We start from the raw sequence: 18,657 nt of genomic DNA, 5'->3' as shown, positions 1-18,657 counted from the left end.
GCTATCTTTGAAAGAAAGAGAATTTCGGGCAGATGAAAATGTTCTAGATGGTGAATGGGTGGAAGATACGAAGTTGTATACATTTGTCAAAATTTATCAAACTGTATACTTGAGATTTCTGCATTTTGCTGTGTATGAATTATGTCTCAGTGAAGAAACAAAACAAATCCAAAGCCCAGACCCCTCACCCTTAGTGGAAGAATCAGTTTAGCACAAGCCCCCACCTGTAGAAGAAATTATCAGGTGAATGGCTGATGGGGGTCTGTGACGGAGGGTCAGGTGGCCACCACCTGAACCCATGGATAGTAGCACGGCCAACAGCGAGGCAGCTAGATGTGCGGGCTTCTTAGGAAAGATGGTAGGAAGCACACAGCCCACCTAGGAAGGAGTCTGTGGACAAAGTGGAACACAGATCCTGTCACGCATCTAGTGTCCAATTAAAGGAATTACAGGGGAGAGAGAAACAGTTTCCATGACAGCATCAGGAAGCAGATATATCACAGAGGACATTCTACAGGATAATTACACCATTTCTCAACTCAAGGCACAGAAAATGAAAGGACATGGGGAAGTGGTTGTGCTTGATTCAAAGAGACTGAAAATGTTCAGATCTCATCTGAATTTTGATGAGAACGAATCTTCTATAGGAAGACATTTCTGAGATAATTGGGTAAATGAAGGTCTGGTTAACTTCATTGTGGGCTTGTAAGACAAATGACCTATTTTTTTAAAAAAACACACATTGAGGGATATAAAGATAAAATGACATGTTTGGATTTTACTTTAAAATATTTTGGCAAAGACCAAAAAGAAAAAGAGAAAAGGATGGATGAAGAAAATGTGGCAAAATCTTATTCACTGTCCAATATGGTGATAGGAATGTGAGTTCATGTGAGTTAACTGGACTTTAGTCTCTTCTTCTGGGAAGGTTTGGATTTTCATAATTAAAAGAAAGAGGAAACAAGGTGGGGTGGGCTGAGGGGTGGAAGCTTAAACTGTGAAGGACAGGCTCAGGGAACATGCTCACATCTACACTCCTGTGCAGAAGGATCAGACTTGCCTGTAAGCCTAGGAGTCCCAGGGGTGGGGGTGGGGTAGTGCAGGAACTAGGAGGGAGTCTGGGAGCCATAGAGTGGGGACTCGGAAGATGAGGCAAACACAGCTAGTTGCCTACTCTTCCTCCTCCTAACAGGTGGCAGCCATGTGTCTAGCTGAAAAGCTACCTTTCTCAGACTCCCTTGCAGACGCTGATGGCTCCATGACAAATAGAATGCAGTCAGAAATAGTTGGGTGGGGCTTCTGGGAAGAATCTTTCCCCAGGGAGGGCTGAGTTGGCAGGTGGGCAGTTTTGCCCTTCTTGCTCTTTCTCCCTGTCTGAAATGAGATATAATGGCTGGAGCTGCAGCAACCATTTTGTGACCACGTGGCAACTTTGCAGTTGAAAGACCTACGGATAAAGATGGTGGCGGAGAAAAACTTGGGATCTAGTCACTTGGATGATTTTGTTTGTAGAACTGCTATTGGTGGAGCCTCATGGAGCCCTGGACTGCCTCCCACATTTCCCATTACTAGAAGAAAAAAATCACACTTTGTTTATGTTCCTGTTATTTCAGGTCTCAGTAACCCATTTCCTAATGGAAACAGAAGCATTTCCTTCTGCCCTTCACACTGGTGAAAGAATCTGGGCCTAAAGGAGAGAGTGAGCCTCCCACCATCTAGGATTTCAGCTTCCAGCTCCAGAGGTACCTTTGCCTTTTTTCCCATGTTTCTTTTTTTCTTCAGTGATAGAAGAACTGTTGTCTGTGGATTCCCAGCTGTTCTCTGGGGAGACATAAAAGTGAGGGCCACAGCAAGTAACTTATTTTGTGATAACTGTGAATATAGTGTGAGGTTGGAGAGAGACTCAGACACACTAGGGCTCCCACACACTCACCTGCCTGCTGAGCAGGCTTGGTGAGCCGGCTTGGAAAGTTGCTCAGCTTCTCTGAGCCTCAGTTTCCACATCTGAGATGATCATGCTGACTTTGCTGGGAAATTGTGTGAACTGTTCAAGAATGTGGTCATAAGAGTTCCTAGCACATATGCCTGGCACACATAAGATTTATGTGCCTTCCCTTTCACACCGTTCAATTTGCTCCTGAAGAGTAGTGCAGGACCATTATACAGGGAGGTCATGGGCCTCTGCCTCCTGCCCTGCGAAGCCCTTTGGCTTGCGCTGCCCAGGGCTTCCCGCAGGGTTAGACCGGAAGACACAGAGACTCACATTTCCTTGTTGTTCTCTCTTCAACTGATACCCTCAAGGAAGTAAGCATTTGACTCCGTACTTCCTTCCATCCCAACTCAGGAATCTTTTGTAACTTGGAGATTTCAGTCTATGCCAGCCTGGGAGAGCAGCCAGCCCAGAGGGCAGATGGGGTGGGGGCTGCAGTAGAGTATGGAGGGATGTTTTGGTGGACCAGCATGAGGGAGAGTGACCTGGGGTGATGAAGGACAAAGGAGGGCCTGGGAGTTCGGGGGTATGATACCAAGGGCCAGGCCCTGAGTAGATGGGTGATGGGGTGTGAGAAGATTGAAGGAAACAGGAGTCCTGTGGGACTGGCAGGAGGTCAGGGTTTGGGGCTAAAAACTCAAATGCCTTCAGAACCAAGCAGCATATATAATGGTAAAGAAAAAGGAAGTAGGGGGTGGTGAGGCCTTAGCGCAGGTTGCTGAATCTTTATTATTTTCTTACTATCTTCTTTAGTGACTATATAGTTAAATTTCTAGATAGTAAATTTTAATTAACCATATCATAAAAATCAGAAGATACCACTGTGATTTAAACAGACCAAAACGAAAAACAAATAAATAAAATCCTAATGAAATTTAAATTTTTTCTTAATTGAAAAAGCAATGCACATACATAGCAAATTTTTCTAACAGTGCAGGTTTGATATGTTGATATGTTGAATGTTGACATGGATACAGCTCCTAACTAGTACTGCTGCTGTCCGGGCTGCGAAAGGTTTGAGTAGGGCAGGTGGTTGTCTCTGTGAGACTGGGACAGGATAGAGGTCTCTGGAGCTAGGAGTGATAAGTCCTTACCCAAACCTGTCATTACCAGACAGAATTTTGTGTATCTACTCAGAGGTAATTTATGCATGCACACATTTAGATGCCCCTTGCTTTTTCACTATAAATGCATCTGTTTACATGCTAAAACAGGGGTATCCAAACTGCGGCCCACGGGCCAACTGTGGCCCATGATCCATTGTTAATTGGCTTGCAGCAAATTCCAAAAATATATTTAGTTTACTTAAATAAACCAGGTGAGGCAATACATACTTCACCTCGAGTGACTGGCCCGGCTGTTTGTGTATTTCACCTCATATGGCTCTTGGTGAAAAACGTTGAAAAAAGTTTGGACATCCCTGCGGTAAAACATAGATAAACCTTGAGGGCGTCATACTAAGTGAAAAAAGTCAACCACAAAAGTGTGACTACTGTATGATTCCACTTATATGAGGTCCCTAAGGGAATCAAATTCATAGAAACAGAAAGCAGGATGGTGGTTATTGGGTACTGGTGGGGAGGGAATGGGGAGTTAGTATTTAATGAGTACAGAGTTTGAGTTTTGCAAGGTGAAGATAGTTCTGGAGATAGATGGTGGTGATGGTTACATAACAATGTGAGTGTACTTAACGACATTGAACTGGACACATGAAAATGCTTTAAATGCTTAAAGATAAAGACGACATCAAAATAGAGGTGTGAGGTGAACCTCTGGAAATCTCCCCTGGAATTTACAACAAACTGAACTACTATAACTCCACAAAGGACTCCCTGCACAGCAATCAGGCAAGACAAAGAGGCTCACTACTGAATTCACCTAAAGGTGGGCAAATTTCGCGAGCAGGGGTGGAGGGAAGGGAGAAGTGCAGAGACGGGGCCCTGTGGCAGCAGGACCCACACCTAGCTCAGCGCTCCTTGCTCGCTGCATACCGAAACTACCATAGCTGCAGGAGAGGGAAGAACTCGGACTGCCAGGGGTCCACTTATGGCCCACAGGGCTGAGGGGACAGCATATAACACGGCTGAACCCAACGCTCACGTCAGAGACCTTGGAGCAAAGCAAGAGGGAAGAAGGCTGAAAATGGTGGTTTAAGCCCTCACTGTCACAGAGAACCCACCCTCCCTACCCTCCTAGAGCTCACCGCGCCCCCACCTGCCCAGTGCTAGAAGCAGAACAGTAGCACTGTCAGATCAAAAGAATATTTGCAGTTCTGAGAACTGTGGTACACAGACACAGTGTTGCAGCCCAACTACATCTGGAAAAGGAGAGGGAACTGTGGAAGCAGGACTGGCTGTGGGGGTGGTCGCCGACATTGCTCTGGGCCACCTCTCACAACCCACCCACCCCTGTCCCCATCTATCTGGGCGGATCCCTATAGGAGTAAACAGAACGGCTGAAACACAGGGCACTGAATCTGGTGCAGGAAATGCTTTGGAACTTCAAAAGCTCTCCGCATCCCCACATGGATGCAGCACCCTATGACTCAGATGTACTGTTAAAGAGGAGAAGCCCACCTTCCAGGGAGTCCCCCCATTGTGTGAGAAGCTGGAATAGTGCAGAGAGAATATAACACTACAATGTGAGACAGAAAAAAAGGCTGCAGTCGGAGAGAAAATAAAACATTCTACCATACATACTGGAAAACAAAATAAAGACCTCTTTCTATCAACCAATTGCAGAACCCACTCCTGTAGATGTCTAGGAAGAGAAATATAAATCATTGAGTGCCATGAATAACCAAGGACACAAGACAACTCAGAAAGAAAGTGAAAAGATTCCAGAAAATTAACTTAAAGATATGGAAATATATGACTAAAATGACAGAGAATTCAAGATTGCAGTTCTGAAAAAACTCAACGAGATGGAAGAAAACATAGAAAGGCAGTTTAACGAACTCAGAAACACAATCAAAGAACAACATGAACATTTTACCAAAGAGATTGAAATTTTAAAAAAGAACCAAATAGAATTTCCAGAGATTAAGAACTCAGTAAAAGAAATGAAGAATGAAATAGCCAGCTTAGGTATTAGAGTTGACCAGATGGAGGAAAGAATCAGTGACATCGAAGATAGAAACCTGGAAATTACACAGATGGAAGAAGAAAGAGACTTGAGACTTAAAAGAAATGAAAGAAATCTACAAGAACTTTCTGACTCCATCAGAAAGAGCAATATAAGAATAATGGGCATACCAGACGGAGAAGAAAGACAGAAGGGAATAGAGAATATATTTAAACAAATAGTCGATGAGAACTTCCCAAACTTGTGGACAGAACTGGATCCTCAAATCCAAGAAATAAATAGACCACCTAATTACCTCAATCCCAACAGGCCTTCTCCAAGGCACATTGTATTGAAGATGTAAAAAAACAAAGAAAAAGAAAGAATCCTCAAGGCAGCCAGGGAAAAGAAGATGGTAACCTACAAAGGAAAGCCCATTAGATTATCATCAGATTTTTCAGCAGAAACTCTATAAGCCAGGAGGGAGTGGAACCAAATATTCAAACTATTGAAAGAGAGAAATTATGAGCCAAGAATAATATATCCAGCAAAGATATCCTTTAGATATGAAAAGGAATAAAGACCTTTCCAGACATCCGGAGCTGAGGGAATTTTCTAATACACGACCTGCACTACAAGAAATACTAAAGGAGGCTATTCGACCACCATCAACAAGGACAATTTGTGGCAACCAAAACATAAAAGGGAGGAGAGTAAAGGCCTGAACCGGAATATCGGAATGGAGAAAGGACGCATGCTGAAGAAAACAGGATACTCTAAATATCAAACTTTCTGTAACGTAAACTTAATGGTAAATACTCAAAACAAAAACAAAACACACACACACACACAAATACAAACCCAGAACTGAAATACATACTGTAATAAAAGAAGAAACAGTGGGAAAGTCATAGAATACCACTACACGGAAATAATAGACAACAACAAAAAGGCAAAGAAACAATGGAGACACAGTCTTACCAGAAAACTGAAGACAGAATAATAGGAAATCCTCATGTATCAACAATCACCCTATATGTTATAACCTGAACTCACCAATAAAAAGGCACAGAGTACCAGATTGGATCAAAAAACTAAACCCAACCATATGCTGCCTCAAAGAGACACATCTCAGCTACAAGGACAAGCATAGACTCAAAGTGAAAGGGTGAAAATGGACACTCCAAGCAAATGGTATCCGGAGAATATCAGGTGTAGCCATAATGATATCAGATGAAACAGATTTCAGGATAAAAAAGGTAACAAGAGACAAAGATGGACATTTCATAATGGTAAAGGGGACTACACAACAAGAAACCATAACAGTCATGAATATTTATGACCCTAATTAGGGAGCACCAAAATATACCAAGCAACTACTAACAGAACTAAAGGGAGAAATTGACCCAAACACAATTATACTAGGGGACCCAAATACATCATTGACAGCTATGGATAGATCATCCAAACAGCAAATAAATAACAAAATAGCAGCCCTAAATGACACATTAGATGAAATGGACATAATTGACATTTATAGAGAACTTCATCCTAAAACATCAGACTATACATTTTTTTTCTAGTGTACATGGAACATTCTCAAAGATGAACCATATATTGGGACATACAACTAGCATCAGCAAATTACAAGACTGAAATCATACCACGCATATTCTCTGATCACAAGGCTTTGAAATTGGATATCAGCTGCAAAAAGAAAGCAGGAAAAAACACAAATACATGGAGATTAAACAACCTACTTTTAAAGAACGACTGGGTCAAAGAAGAAATCAGAGGAGAGATCAAAAGATACATAGAAACAAATGACAATGAAAACATATCCTACCAAAATTTTGGGGCTGCAATGAAAGCAGTTTTAAGAGGGAAATTTATATCATTACAGGCCTATCTCAAGAAACAAGACAATCCCACATAAATAACCTCACGTTCCACCTTAAAGAACTAGAAAAAGAAGAACAAATGAAACCCAAGGTCAGCAAAAGAAAGGAAATAATAAAATCAGAGCAGAAATAAATGAAATAGAGAACAAAAAGACAATAGAAAAAAATCAACGTGAAAAAGAGCTGTTTGTTTGAAAAGATTAACAAAATTGACAAACCCTTGGCTAGACTCATTAAGATAAAGAGAGAAGACACTAATAAACAAAATCAGAAATGAAAAAGGTGAAGTTATAAAAAATGTCACAGAAATACAAAGAATCATCCAAGAATACTGTGAAGGACTATATGCCACCAAATTCAATAATCTAGATGAAATGGAAAAGTTCTTAGAAACATATAGCCTCCCCATTCTGAACCATGAAGAATTTCAAAATCTAAATAGACTGATCACCAGTAATGAAATTGAATCAGTCATCCAAAACATTCCCAAAAGCAAAAGTCTGGGACCAGATGGCTTCACTAGTGAATTCTACCAAGCCTTCCAAGATTATATAATACTAATCCTGCTCAAACTCTTCCAAAAAATTGAAGAAGAGACAGTATTCCCTAACTCATTTTATGAGGCCAACATTACCCTGATACCAAAACTTGGTAGGGACAACACAAAAAAAGAAAACTACAGACCAATATCTCTGATGAATACAGATGCTAAAATCCTAAACAAAATTCTAGCAACTCCAATACAACAATGCATTTAAAAGATTATTCATCACGACCAAGTGTGATTAATCCCAGGAGCACAAGGATGATTCAAAATCCGCAAATCCATCAATGTGCTACATCACATGTACAAAATAGAGGACAAAAATCACATGATTATATCAATTGATGCACATCACATGTACAAAATAGAGGACAAAAATCATATGATTATATCAATTGATGCAGAAAAATCATTTGACAAGATACAACATCCATTTATGATTAAAACACTTAATATAATAGGTATAGGAGGAAAATACCTTAACATAATAAAGGCCATATATGACAAGCCCTCAGTTAACCTCATAATTAATGGTGAAAAACTGAAGCCCTTTGCTCTACGTTCAGGAACACGACAGGGCAGTCCCCTATCACCTCTGCTTTTCAACATCGTGTTGGAAGTCCTTGCCAGAGCCATCAGGCAAGAGAAAGAAATAAAAGACATCCAAATTGGGAATGAAGAAGTTAAATTATCACTCTTTGCAGATGACATGATGCTACATAGAGAAAACCCTAAAGACTCCACCAAAAAGCTATTAGAAACAATCAATGAATACAGCAAAGTTGCTGGCTACAAAATCAATGTACAAATTTCCATTGCTTTCCTATATACTAACAATGAAATCTCAGAAAAAGAAAAACAAAAAACAATTCCTTTTGCAATTGCAGCAAAAAGAATAAAATACCTAGGAATAAACTTAACCAAGGATGTGAAGGAGAATGTGAAAACTATAAGACATTCTTGAAAGAAATTGATGAAGACAGGAAGAAATGGAAAGGCATTCCGTACTCAAGGATTGGAAGAACCAACATAGTTAAAATGGCCATATTACCCAAAGCCATATACAGATTTAATGCTAACCCCCATCAATATCCCAAAGGCATTTTTTAAGGAAATAGAACAAAAAAATGATCAGATTTGTTTGGAACCACAATAGACCCCGAATAGCCAAAGCAATCTTAAAAAAAAAAAAAAAAACAATGCTGGAGGTATTGCACTTCCTGACTTTAGCTTGTACTATAGGGCTACAATAATCAAAACAGCATGGTATTGGCAGAAAAACAGACACATAGACCAATGGAATAGAATTGAGAACCCAGAAATGAAACCACGTAAATATGGACAGATAATTTTTGACAAAGAAGCTAAAAACATACAATGGAGAAAAGACAGCCTCTTCGATAAATGGTGCTGGGGGAATTGGATAGCCACGTGCAAAAGAATGAAACTGGACTGCTATCTGTCACCATGTACCAAAGTTAATTCAAGATGGATAAAAGACTTAAGCATAAGACCTGACACAATAAACTGCATAGAAGAAAACATATGTACTAAACTTATGAACCTTGGGTTCAAAGAGATTTTTAAGAATTTGACTCTAAATGTAAAGGATATAAAGCTAAAACTAACGAATGGGACTATATGAAACTGAAAAGCTTCTGCACAGCAAAAGAAACCACCGACAAAATAAAGAGGCAACCAACTGAATGGGAGAAGATTTTTTCAAACAGTGCCTCCGATAAGGGGCTAATATCCAAAATATACAAGGAACTCATGAAACTCAACAACAAAAAAGCAACAACCCAATTGAAAAATGGGCAGAGGACCTGAAGAGATATTCCTCCAAAGAGGACATACAAATGGCAATGTACAAATTAGACATATGAAAAAATGCTCAACATCACTGATCATCAGAGAAATGCAAATAAAAACCACAATGAGATATCACCTCACCCCAGTTAGAATGGCTATCATCAAGACAAATAGTAACAAGTGTTGGAGAGGCTGTAGACAAAAAGGAACACTCATACACTGTTGGTGGGAATGCAGACTGGTGCAGCCGTTATGGAAGGCAGTGTGGAGATTCCTCACAAAATTATGAATAGAATTATCATATGACCCAGCAATCCCTCTCCTGGGCATCCACCAAGAAAATCTGAAAACATTTATCCATAAAGACATATGTGCTCCAATGTTCATTGAAGCTTTATTTACGGTGGCCAAGACATGGAAACAATTAAGATGTCCTTCGATAGATGAATGGATAAAGAAGTTGTGGTATATGTACACAATGGAATACTAATCGGCGGTAAGGAAAGATGAAATAGGACCAGTTGTGACAACGTGGATGGATCTTGAGAGTATAATGCTAAGCGAAATAAGTCAGACAGAAAAAGCAGAGAACCCTATGATTTCTCTGATATGTGGTATATAATCCAAAAACAACAAAAGAACAACACAAATACATGAGAAACAAAAAATCATAGACACAGACAATACTTTAGTGGTTACCAGAGAATAAGGGGGAGGGAGGTTGTAGATGGGAGGAAAGGGGTACAAATATATGGTGATGGAAGAAAAACTGACTCTGGGTGGTGCACACACAATGGGATTTATAGATGATGTAATACAGAATTGTACACCTGAAATCTATATAACTTTACTACCAATTGTTACCCCAATAAACTTTAATTAAAAAAAATACCATCAAACCTATTTATAACTAAATCCATTAAAGATTAAAAAACAAAAACAAAAAATGCTTAAAGATAAAAATGTATAAATTTTGTTAGGTATATTTTACCACAATTTTTAAAAAGTTAAACAAAATACATCTGCTCACGCACAAGCCTCATTGTTACTTAGCCAGGACTCCTGGTGGACCTTGAGGGTACTTCTAAACTCCTGCAATCCTTGTCCACCACCAAACTGAGCTGGACTGTGTCCCACACACCTAGAACTTTGTCAATCTGATAAACGGCATCTCCGTTTTAGTTTGCATTTCTCAATTATGAATGAGATTGTGTTGTTTTTTTCAAATGTTAATTATCCATTTGCTTCTCTCTATTAGTATCCTTTGCCCTTTTTTCTTTTGGGATTTTGTAGTTTTTAAGTGATTCTTGAGAACCTTTATCTATTAAAGGACACTGGCTCACTATCAGAGCTGCTGAAAATGTTCTTCCTTCAGATGATTAGTCAATTACCTTCAGACAGTTTATGGTATCTTTTCTTACAGGACATTTTAATGTTTGCTCAGTAAAATGCTTTGGGGTTTTGGGTCTTGCTTAGAAAGGAATTCCAAATCTGAAGGTTAAATACGTTAAAAAAATTCCTGTTTTCTTCTAGTACCTTAACAAAGTTAAATTTTTTTAAATTAAAGTGTTTTAAAAACATAAGCCTACTTTTGGAATAATTCTCCAGGAGAAACAGGGAAAGGTGAGCTGGATGCAAAACATTCTCATAAAAAGTGATAAAATACACAGAAACCCTAGGCAATGGGAGATCTGGTGTGAGCTCCAGGCATTAGAATGTACTCACATCCCCAGTACAGCACAGCATGGGTTCTGCTGCTTGGAGAAGAGCTGCCAGCTCTCTGAGCAAGCAGCCTTCAGGCCTCCTGCTGACCTGCTTCTCCCCCCATCAAGCCATCGCTCCCCACTCTACTCCCCAGAGCCACCTTCTCTGCACTCCCGGGGCTGCAGCATCCCACTGCAAGAGGGGCAGGCCAATGCAGTGGGACCCCACTCTCAGCTATCCTTCTCTTTCATTCTGGGACTTAACGCCTCCCCATTGACAGTGCCCACCTGTCTCCCACTTCTCCAGCCCACCTGTCCTCTCCTCAGCTCTGGGATCATCCTCCATCTGGTCTCCTTGACCCCCTGTCACTATCTCAGCAGAGAAGTGGGTTTCAACCTTTGCACCAGAGTACTTCATAATCTTTCTCCTCTGGGGTCTCAAGCTCTTCAGAGCTGCTCTCTCTTTCCAAGCTAGAAATGTGCCCAAGTAGGGCCTCCGGATCCAAAAAGGTTCTTCATGCAGCAGCAGCATCTCCAAGAATTGGTTAGAAATTCAGAGATCCAGGCCACTCCAGACCTACCGAGTGAAGTCTGCATCCCCACCAGCTTCTCAAGTAATTTGAATGCACAGTGAAGTTTGAGAACCAGTTATGTGCCCCATCCTAAGCTTGGTGCTAGAGTACACAAAAACAATATTAATTTACTGGGCTTTAACTTTGTTGAACGGACTCTAAGTAGTTGTAACTGGAGAGAGAGAGAGAGAGAAAGAGAGAGAGAACGCAAATCTAATGTTTTTTTTGGAGACTTTCATTAAAATTTGCATTTGAGTCAAAGTCCTAATTTTGGTTACTGACTCTCATCCCTAACGTGAAATTCTGTGATCTGTTTCCATAGATGTTTGCTCACTGTAAGTATCATATAATCCCGTCCCCCTCCCCTGCCCTCCCCTGGGCTCACTGTAGGCAGTGGGCTGCTGGGGTCCTTACCCTCTCTCTGCCAGGCAGCAGCAGGAGGGAGATGTGTGAAAAGGAGAAATGGGTCAGGGTATTTGAGCCCAGTTCCCTTCTGTCAGGTGCTGTGGTGGCTGCCTCCCTCCCCTGAATGAAGTCATCTTCATTCAGCCTTGCCTTTTGGGTTCAGGTAAAGGTCTTGCTTTTGCCCATTCAGACCAGGGGTGGGCAAGTCTCCTGCAGTTACCAGCATCAGTGACCAGCACCTACTGGCCCTTCAGTGCTTCGGAAGCCCTAAATAGCCCCTTTCTTACCCTGACAGATTTTTCTTTCCTGTAATGCAAGTGACTGACAAGATTTGATTGCAGAGGCATCCATTTCAAAGAGGCGTCCCCTTCAAAGATGACTATATCTTGAATAAACACATTGCCAGCCACATTACTAGATAAAGAGCCAGGCCACCTCCCCCACTGAAGCTCCGTTTTAGAGGTATTGGTTGATTTAATAACTGACCACTTGGGCCACTTGTTTGTTTTCTCTTTCTTTGCTTTAAATTTCCTCTTATGTTTCAAATTCATCGATAAAGAGTAAGCCCTCAAAACCCTAGGTCCCCATCCTTGACCCCAATAAAAGTAGAACCCCAGGCCCTACTGTACACGAGCTTTCTTTCTCTAACCATGACCTTGCTGTGTGGCCCCAGGTGTGCTGAGTAATTTCCAGGTCCTATAATAAATCTTTTTTTCTCTCAAAGTTTCCTAATGGTTATTGTTGAAGGGCGTCTTGCAATCAGAAGAATCCAAGGGCTGATCCAGTCACAACATTGGTTATTGTCAAAAAATAAATAAATAAATAAACCGAGCCACTTTAAATGGAGCCGGAGCTGCCAGGCCGGACGAACTGCCTTGCAGGTCTCTCATACCTCAAATCTTTGGAATGTTAAAAACAGGGCAAAATAACCTTTCGACTGGGCCTGAATAACACTGTGCCCTAAAAACTGTTTGCAAAGATAACAAGAAAGCAGATATTATGACTACCAGACTGATGACTACTGGACTGAAAATTAAAAACATTCTTTAAAATGCACATTACTATGTTATATTACCTGTACCAATAGAAATGTCTTCCTTCTATTGGTATACTGTGTTTCCCCGAAAATAAGACCTAACCGGTAAATAAGCCCTAGCATGATTTTTCAGAATGACATCCCTTGAACATAAGCCCCAATGTGTCTTTTGGAGCAAAAATTAATACAAGATCCGGTCTTATTTTCCGGGAAACATGGTAATTGTTCCCCTTCCCTTTCTCATAAATACCCATTGCCTTTGTCTCCTAATCAGAACACTGGGCTTCTGCCTGAATCAGTGCCACCCGGAATAGCTATTCCTACTGTTCTCAATAAGTGCTTTGAAAGGCTCTTTTACTATTAGGTTAACATTATCAATACACAAGTCCCACACACAACAGTTCCTCAAATTACTCCACTTTTGTGTACCTCCTGTGTCCTGCTGGGATTCTGGTGATGAACCTTCCCCAGCTACAAGGGCCCTTTCTGACCACTGTGTCCCTCCTTCTTCTTCACAGCCACCTCCTGAGAATGGGCCCAACACCATCTCCACTTGCCTCCCTTCCTCCCCCACTCCCATTCTGGCTTCTGCCCAGTCTGTCACTCCATCCAGCTGCTCGCACTCACTCTGGTGGAGGTTACTGAAGAGTTGCCAAAGGGCACTTTTCCCTCAGACATGTTCCTTCTCCTCCCCTGGGCTCTGGCTTCCCTCTGGCCTGTTCAGCTGCTCCCTCCTTCTCCTTTCCAAGCGCCTCCACATGCCAGGCCTCTCTCTCTCTCTCTCTCTCTCTCTCTCTCTCTCTCTCTCTCTCTCTCTCTCCCTCCCACAGCTTCAGTTTCCATATGTTTTCTGACAACACTGACACTACCATCTAGTCTCCTAACCTCCATCAACACCAGCCTCTCCCGTCTTCACTGGGTGGTTCCCACAGGCACCTGAACTGAGCATATCTACTTCAGCTATCCCTGGGCCACTCCCCCACCGCTGTTTGCCCCCTGAGCATACAGCACATGATGCACACGTGTTATTACCTAAGAGACAGAATCACCCTGATACTCCCTTCTCTCCCATGCCCAGGTCCAATCAGGCACAGAGTTCCAGGACTCTTTCCTGAAAAGCATGCAATCCATCCACCTCCCTCCCACCTCACCTACCCCTCCCTCACCTAAGCCGTTGTCTGCCTTCTGTTATTTCCTTTCCATAGGCCAATCCCACATCACATCTTGACCATTCCACAACCCCAGGAGGCTTGGCAGATCATTTTAAAATACAATTCACAAAACTGATCATGTGTTTACATTCGTTGTGGTAGCCAACAGCTAAAATGGCCCCCTACCAGGCAGCCCTATGCCCCAGAGAAACACAATTAAGCCTCCTGTGCAGAAGTCCCCTGCTCCCTCTGCCACCTGAGTGTGCTGGTGCTTCCTGGTGTGGCCCAGTGTGGTGTGCCCCACACTGTTTCTAGAGGTCTGTGCGTAAAACGATAGCAGTCATCTCCTGATCAGTTGGCCTCCCCACGCCGAAATAATAATGAAACCTACATGTTAAAACCACAGAAAGCACATCCATCTTGTCTATTACCATCTCCCAGCACCTGACCGGTGATGATACCAAGAGGGCAGCCAGGCCTCTGTGTACCTGCCCGGGGTGTGGGGGCGGTAGTGTTGAGGACCCTGGCTGTCTTTGATCAAGGGCACAGGTGTGATGATAGACTGCTCAGCTCCACCTGGTCAACGTTTATTGTTACTTTCTCAGTGTCCTTGCTGCTGCAGATGCTGGGATGCCTTCTGAGAGTTGACATTCTAGACAGATAACGAACAAGGATAAGATAGTGTTGGGTAGCGATTTGCATTAAACAGAAAAATAAAGCAGAGTGAAAGGCAAGTGAGAGATGTTCCAGTAAATAGGCAGTATGGGCACCTCAGTGAGCTGGGCATTTGAGCAGAGACCTGGGGGAAGTTGGCATGGGGGTCACTGAGGCAAGAAAGAGCATGGGAGTGGTGTGTGGGGGGATGAGGCTGGAGAGGTAGCTGGGGCCCCGTGAGGCATGGAAGGACCTTTGATTTCATTGAAATAGCAATGGAAAGCCACATAAAAGGTTTAAGCAGGGGAATGACATGATTCGAGTGTGATTTCAGGAGTTCGGAGTCTGTCATAACTGGATTAGGCTGGGGGCAGCTGGTGGGGTGGTGGATGTGCCGGGCCTTGGATGTCAGTGGGGACAGAGAGGAGGTAGGGTGGCTTCTAGGTGATTGGCTTGGGCACCTGGATGAAAACTTGTGATGGGATGTCTGCTAAGGGGCAGGGAGGGGTTGAAGTCCGTGTTAAATTTGCACTGCCGGGAGACACCATGATCACGAAGGTGGTTTTCCCAGGGCGAGGCTCACCCATTGCACTCCGGATGTGCTGACCCCTGCGATTTCCCCAAATGTGGGAAACTCGACTGCATAATTTGTGGTAGTGGGGGACTGCGTTCGCGCTCTCCCCTAAATTTTCTGTCTGCTGGTATGCAAACAATCTTGTAACTTTGATAATGAACAGTGAGAGATTTTTAAATAAAGCTTCAGAATATGTTTTGTCATTTAAAAAAAAAAAAAAATTTGCACTGCCACTGGACGCTGAAAGGGTTGCATAGCAGGCAGCCAAGTGCGAGCGTGGTGTTCAAGGGAGGGTTCAGGCGGAGATCGGAACTGGGATGTTGACATTTTTCACATCACTGAGATTGGAAAGTGTCCTAAATTCACGGTGAGTCAGGTGAAGCTGGTATGTACTCGGCTCTGCTGCTCACATGCATGAAATGTGCACAGCAGGTGTCAGGGCTAAACCCCTCCACCCAAAGACCTTTGACAATATTCCATGGCCCAGAGGGCACTTAGACGTGAAACCTCACACCTGGGGTCACAGGTAACTCCTGAGGGTTTGAATTAAGCAGGCAAAGAGGCTTCAAGAATATTTTAACCAATTCATTTCACATTTTTAAAAATATATGCACACGTGATACATGCTAAAAACCCATGTCTAAAGTCTAAAATTCTAAGGCAGTACTGAGTCATTGTTTGGCTATATTTTTCTTTCCTAGTGATGTACAAAATAATGCTGGTCTTACATTCAATGAAGTGCAGTGTTGAAGCTGTGGGACTGCATGAGGTCTCTTAGAGTCTGAAGACCCAGCACAGGGGGATTTGTGGGTTAGGGTCATTTAGTTGAGCAGGAACCTCCAGGGGAGGTTGAGAAGGGGCAGAGAGCAGAGGCAGCAGGAAGTTCGGCAACCTGGAAGCCAAGGGGAAGCAGCACCTTGAATAGGTGGAGGTGGCATGGCGTCACCGGTTTGTTCTTTTGGTCTATATTTAGATGACTCCCAAATTGGTATTGCAGAATTCCCCTGAAGCTCCAACAATCCAACCAGGTATTTCCCTAGAGGTCCCACAGGCACCTGAAGCTTTGCATAATGGTACTGCAAGCTCCCCCCAGACTTGTTCCACCTTCCCCTGGGGAACTCCCTCCTGTCCCCCACCTCCAGTCCCTCACCCACTCTCAGTTGCGGCTGCTGCTGGACTCCGGGTCCTCATCTGCTTGCCCTCCTCTCACTGATCAGGGCAACTCCTTGCTCACAAGCATTCAGTGACTGCCCACTGTCCACCAAGGCCCAGCTATATGGGGCCTCTGTGATTGCCCTCAACTTACCTTTCTAGTTTACAGTGTGACTCTCCCCCACATGGCCGTCCATTCCCACTTTGCCCCATTCATTGCCTGTAGTTCTTCTCAAAATGTCCCTTTCCCTCTCTACCTGCCCAAGTCCAACGGGCCTGCCTGGCTCTGCACACACACCAGCTCCTCAAGGTAACCCTCCTGCAGGATCACAGGAGCTCAGGACATCATGTGCCTGGCCCTGGGATAAGCTCTGTACATGATGCACCACTTTCCTTTCTCAGGAACAGAGAAAAATGAGGAAACTGAAACTTGAAGGGGTTCAGTTTCACGCAAGTGGAGTTGGGATCCAGCGCCCTTCCTGGCCTTAATCACTGGGCAGTGCTACCTTCTGGAAACCAGGTGGTCCAGGTATCAGAAGAGAAAGGTTTGGGTTTAGCCCTCCCTGTCCTCAGGATGGGGCTCTACAGGGAGCAGACACCAGAGTGTGGTCCCCGAGAGTCATCTCCATTCTCTCCCCTCTCACATCAAGAGCATAAAGACTGCATTCCTGGTGTCCTCCCACTCAGGTTGGCCATGTGACTAAGTCTGAAGACCTAGGCAGAGGCTGTTAAGGAGAGCACCATGAGGTCAGCAGTGCAGCAAGATGAGAGAAACCAGCTCTGTGCAAAGCTCTGGGTGCTGTTATGAGCAGCCGGCCTTGGTCATGATGCACAGTCTCACTAGATGGTAGCTGTACAAAGAAAAGAGTTCTAGGTTTTTTGATCCAGTGATCCCTCTTGTATTTTATCCCAAAGATGGGAGTGTGGGGGTATGGTTGTAGAGGGTGTCTGCTGCAGCACTGTCGGGAAAGCAAACACTGGAACCAGAATTATCGCGCAGTAGAGAGAGATATAGTGAAAGCCGGTATGTCACACAATGGGCATCTCTGCAATCTTTAGAAAGTACAGAGCATTGATGTGTACAGACAGTGAAAGATCTCCAACACCTAGCGTTAAATGAAGCAACTTGGCACTGCAGCTCATGAGGGCGATCTTACAGATTAAGCCCCACTCCTCACTGGGGCCTGGAGGCCCAGCAAGATGTGCTCAGTGAGGCCTCTCTGCTCTCCTCCCCTACCCTCTCCCTATCCCTCCCTCTGCTCCAGCCACTCGTCCTCTTTGGGTGCCTCACACAGGCCCCACAGTTCCTGCCACAGGACCTTTGCACTGCCTGCTCCTTTGCCTGGAATGCACCTTCTTTGCCCTTTGTATAGAGCTCTGTCTCTCTATACTGCTGTCCACACGGAAGGGTCTTCCCTGACTCCCCAATCAAAGACACCTCTACATCAGTGCAACACCACTTGAATTTACTTCTTTCTCAGCTCACATCTCCTGTCTAAAGACATGTTTCATTTGAGCATTGCTCATTTTCTGTGACTGGTACACTGTCAAAATACTTGATTAACTGGTATAAACAAAAATGTACATAGAGGGGTGTGAACATTCCTTCACAGCCCTCGGGTGCAGGAAAGGTCACAAGCCTTTACTTTTCTGCTTGGATGCCTATCTTATACGTGTAGGCAACTGAACCCCAGTCACTTAGCCCTCTCATCCCCCACAAACCTGGAGGGTAGCAGGAGGACAAGAGTGGGCCCTGAGTCATGCTGTTTGTCCCTGAATTTATGGCAACGCTAACTTGCACAAGTGGAAGGAAGACGGGCTGGATATCCCCTGCTGTCTCCCCCTCCTGCTCAGGGAACCTGGTCTCCTCAATGCCAAGCACTGACCTCTCTCCCCCTATTCTGAGCCCCTCTGTGAATCCCCCTCAGATCTTCAGAAGCACAATGCTGTCTTCTTTCCGAGTAAGTATGGGGAGAAGAGATACCACCCCACACATACCATAAGCCACACCATAACATACTAAGGTCTGACAATTAAGTTCGTGAACTTGTTGCAACAATGTTGCTAACCTTTTTTCATACCAGAGGGATTATTCATTAT

General features: G+C 43.5%; 1 protein-coding gene across 5 annotated transcripts in view; it reads right to left on the bottom strand.

The window, feature by feature from the left end:
- The window catches only part of CFAP100 (cilia and flagella associated protein 100), a 69,950-nt gene that overhangs the window by 41,809 nt on the left and 9,484 nt on the right, over nt 1-18,657 (bottom strand). For 2 of the 5 annotated variants that reach the window (XM_081078532.1, XM_081078535.1), the window contains exon 3: nt 1,747-1,821. The exons of the other annotated variants lie outside the window; for them this stretch is intronic. In XM_081078532.1, the coding sequence (XP_080934658.1) occupies nt 1,747-1,821 (75 nt within the window). The remainder of the gene's footprint in view (nt 1-1,746; nt 1,822-18,657) is intronic. 5 annotated transcript variants of the gene reach the window in all.

Source organism: Rhinolophus hipposideros (assembly GCF_964194185.1).
Source record: "Rhinolophus hipposideros genome assembly, chromosome: 17".
Classification (NCBI taxonomy): domain Eukaryota; kingdom Metazoa; phylum Chordata; class Mammalia; order Chiroptera; family Rhinolophidae; genus Rhinolophus; species Rhinolophus hipposideros.
This window is presented reverse-complemented; position numbering and strand designations above follow the sequence as displayed.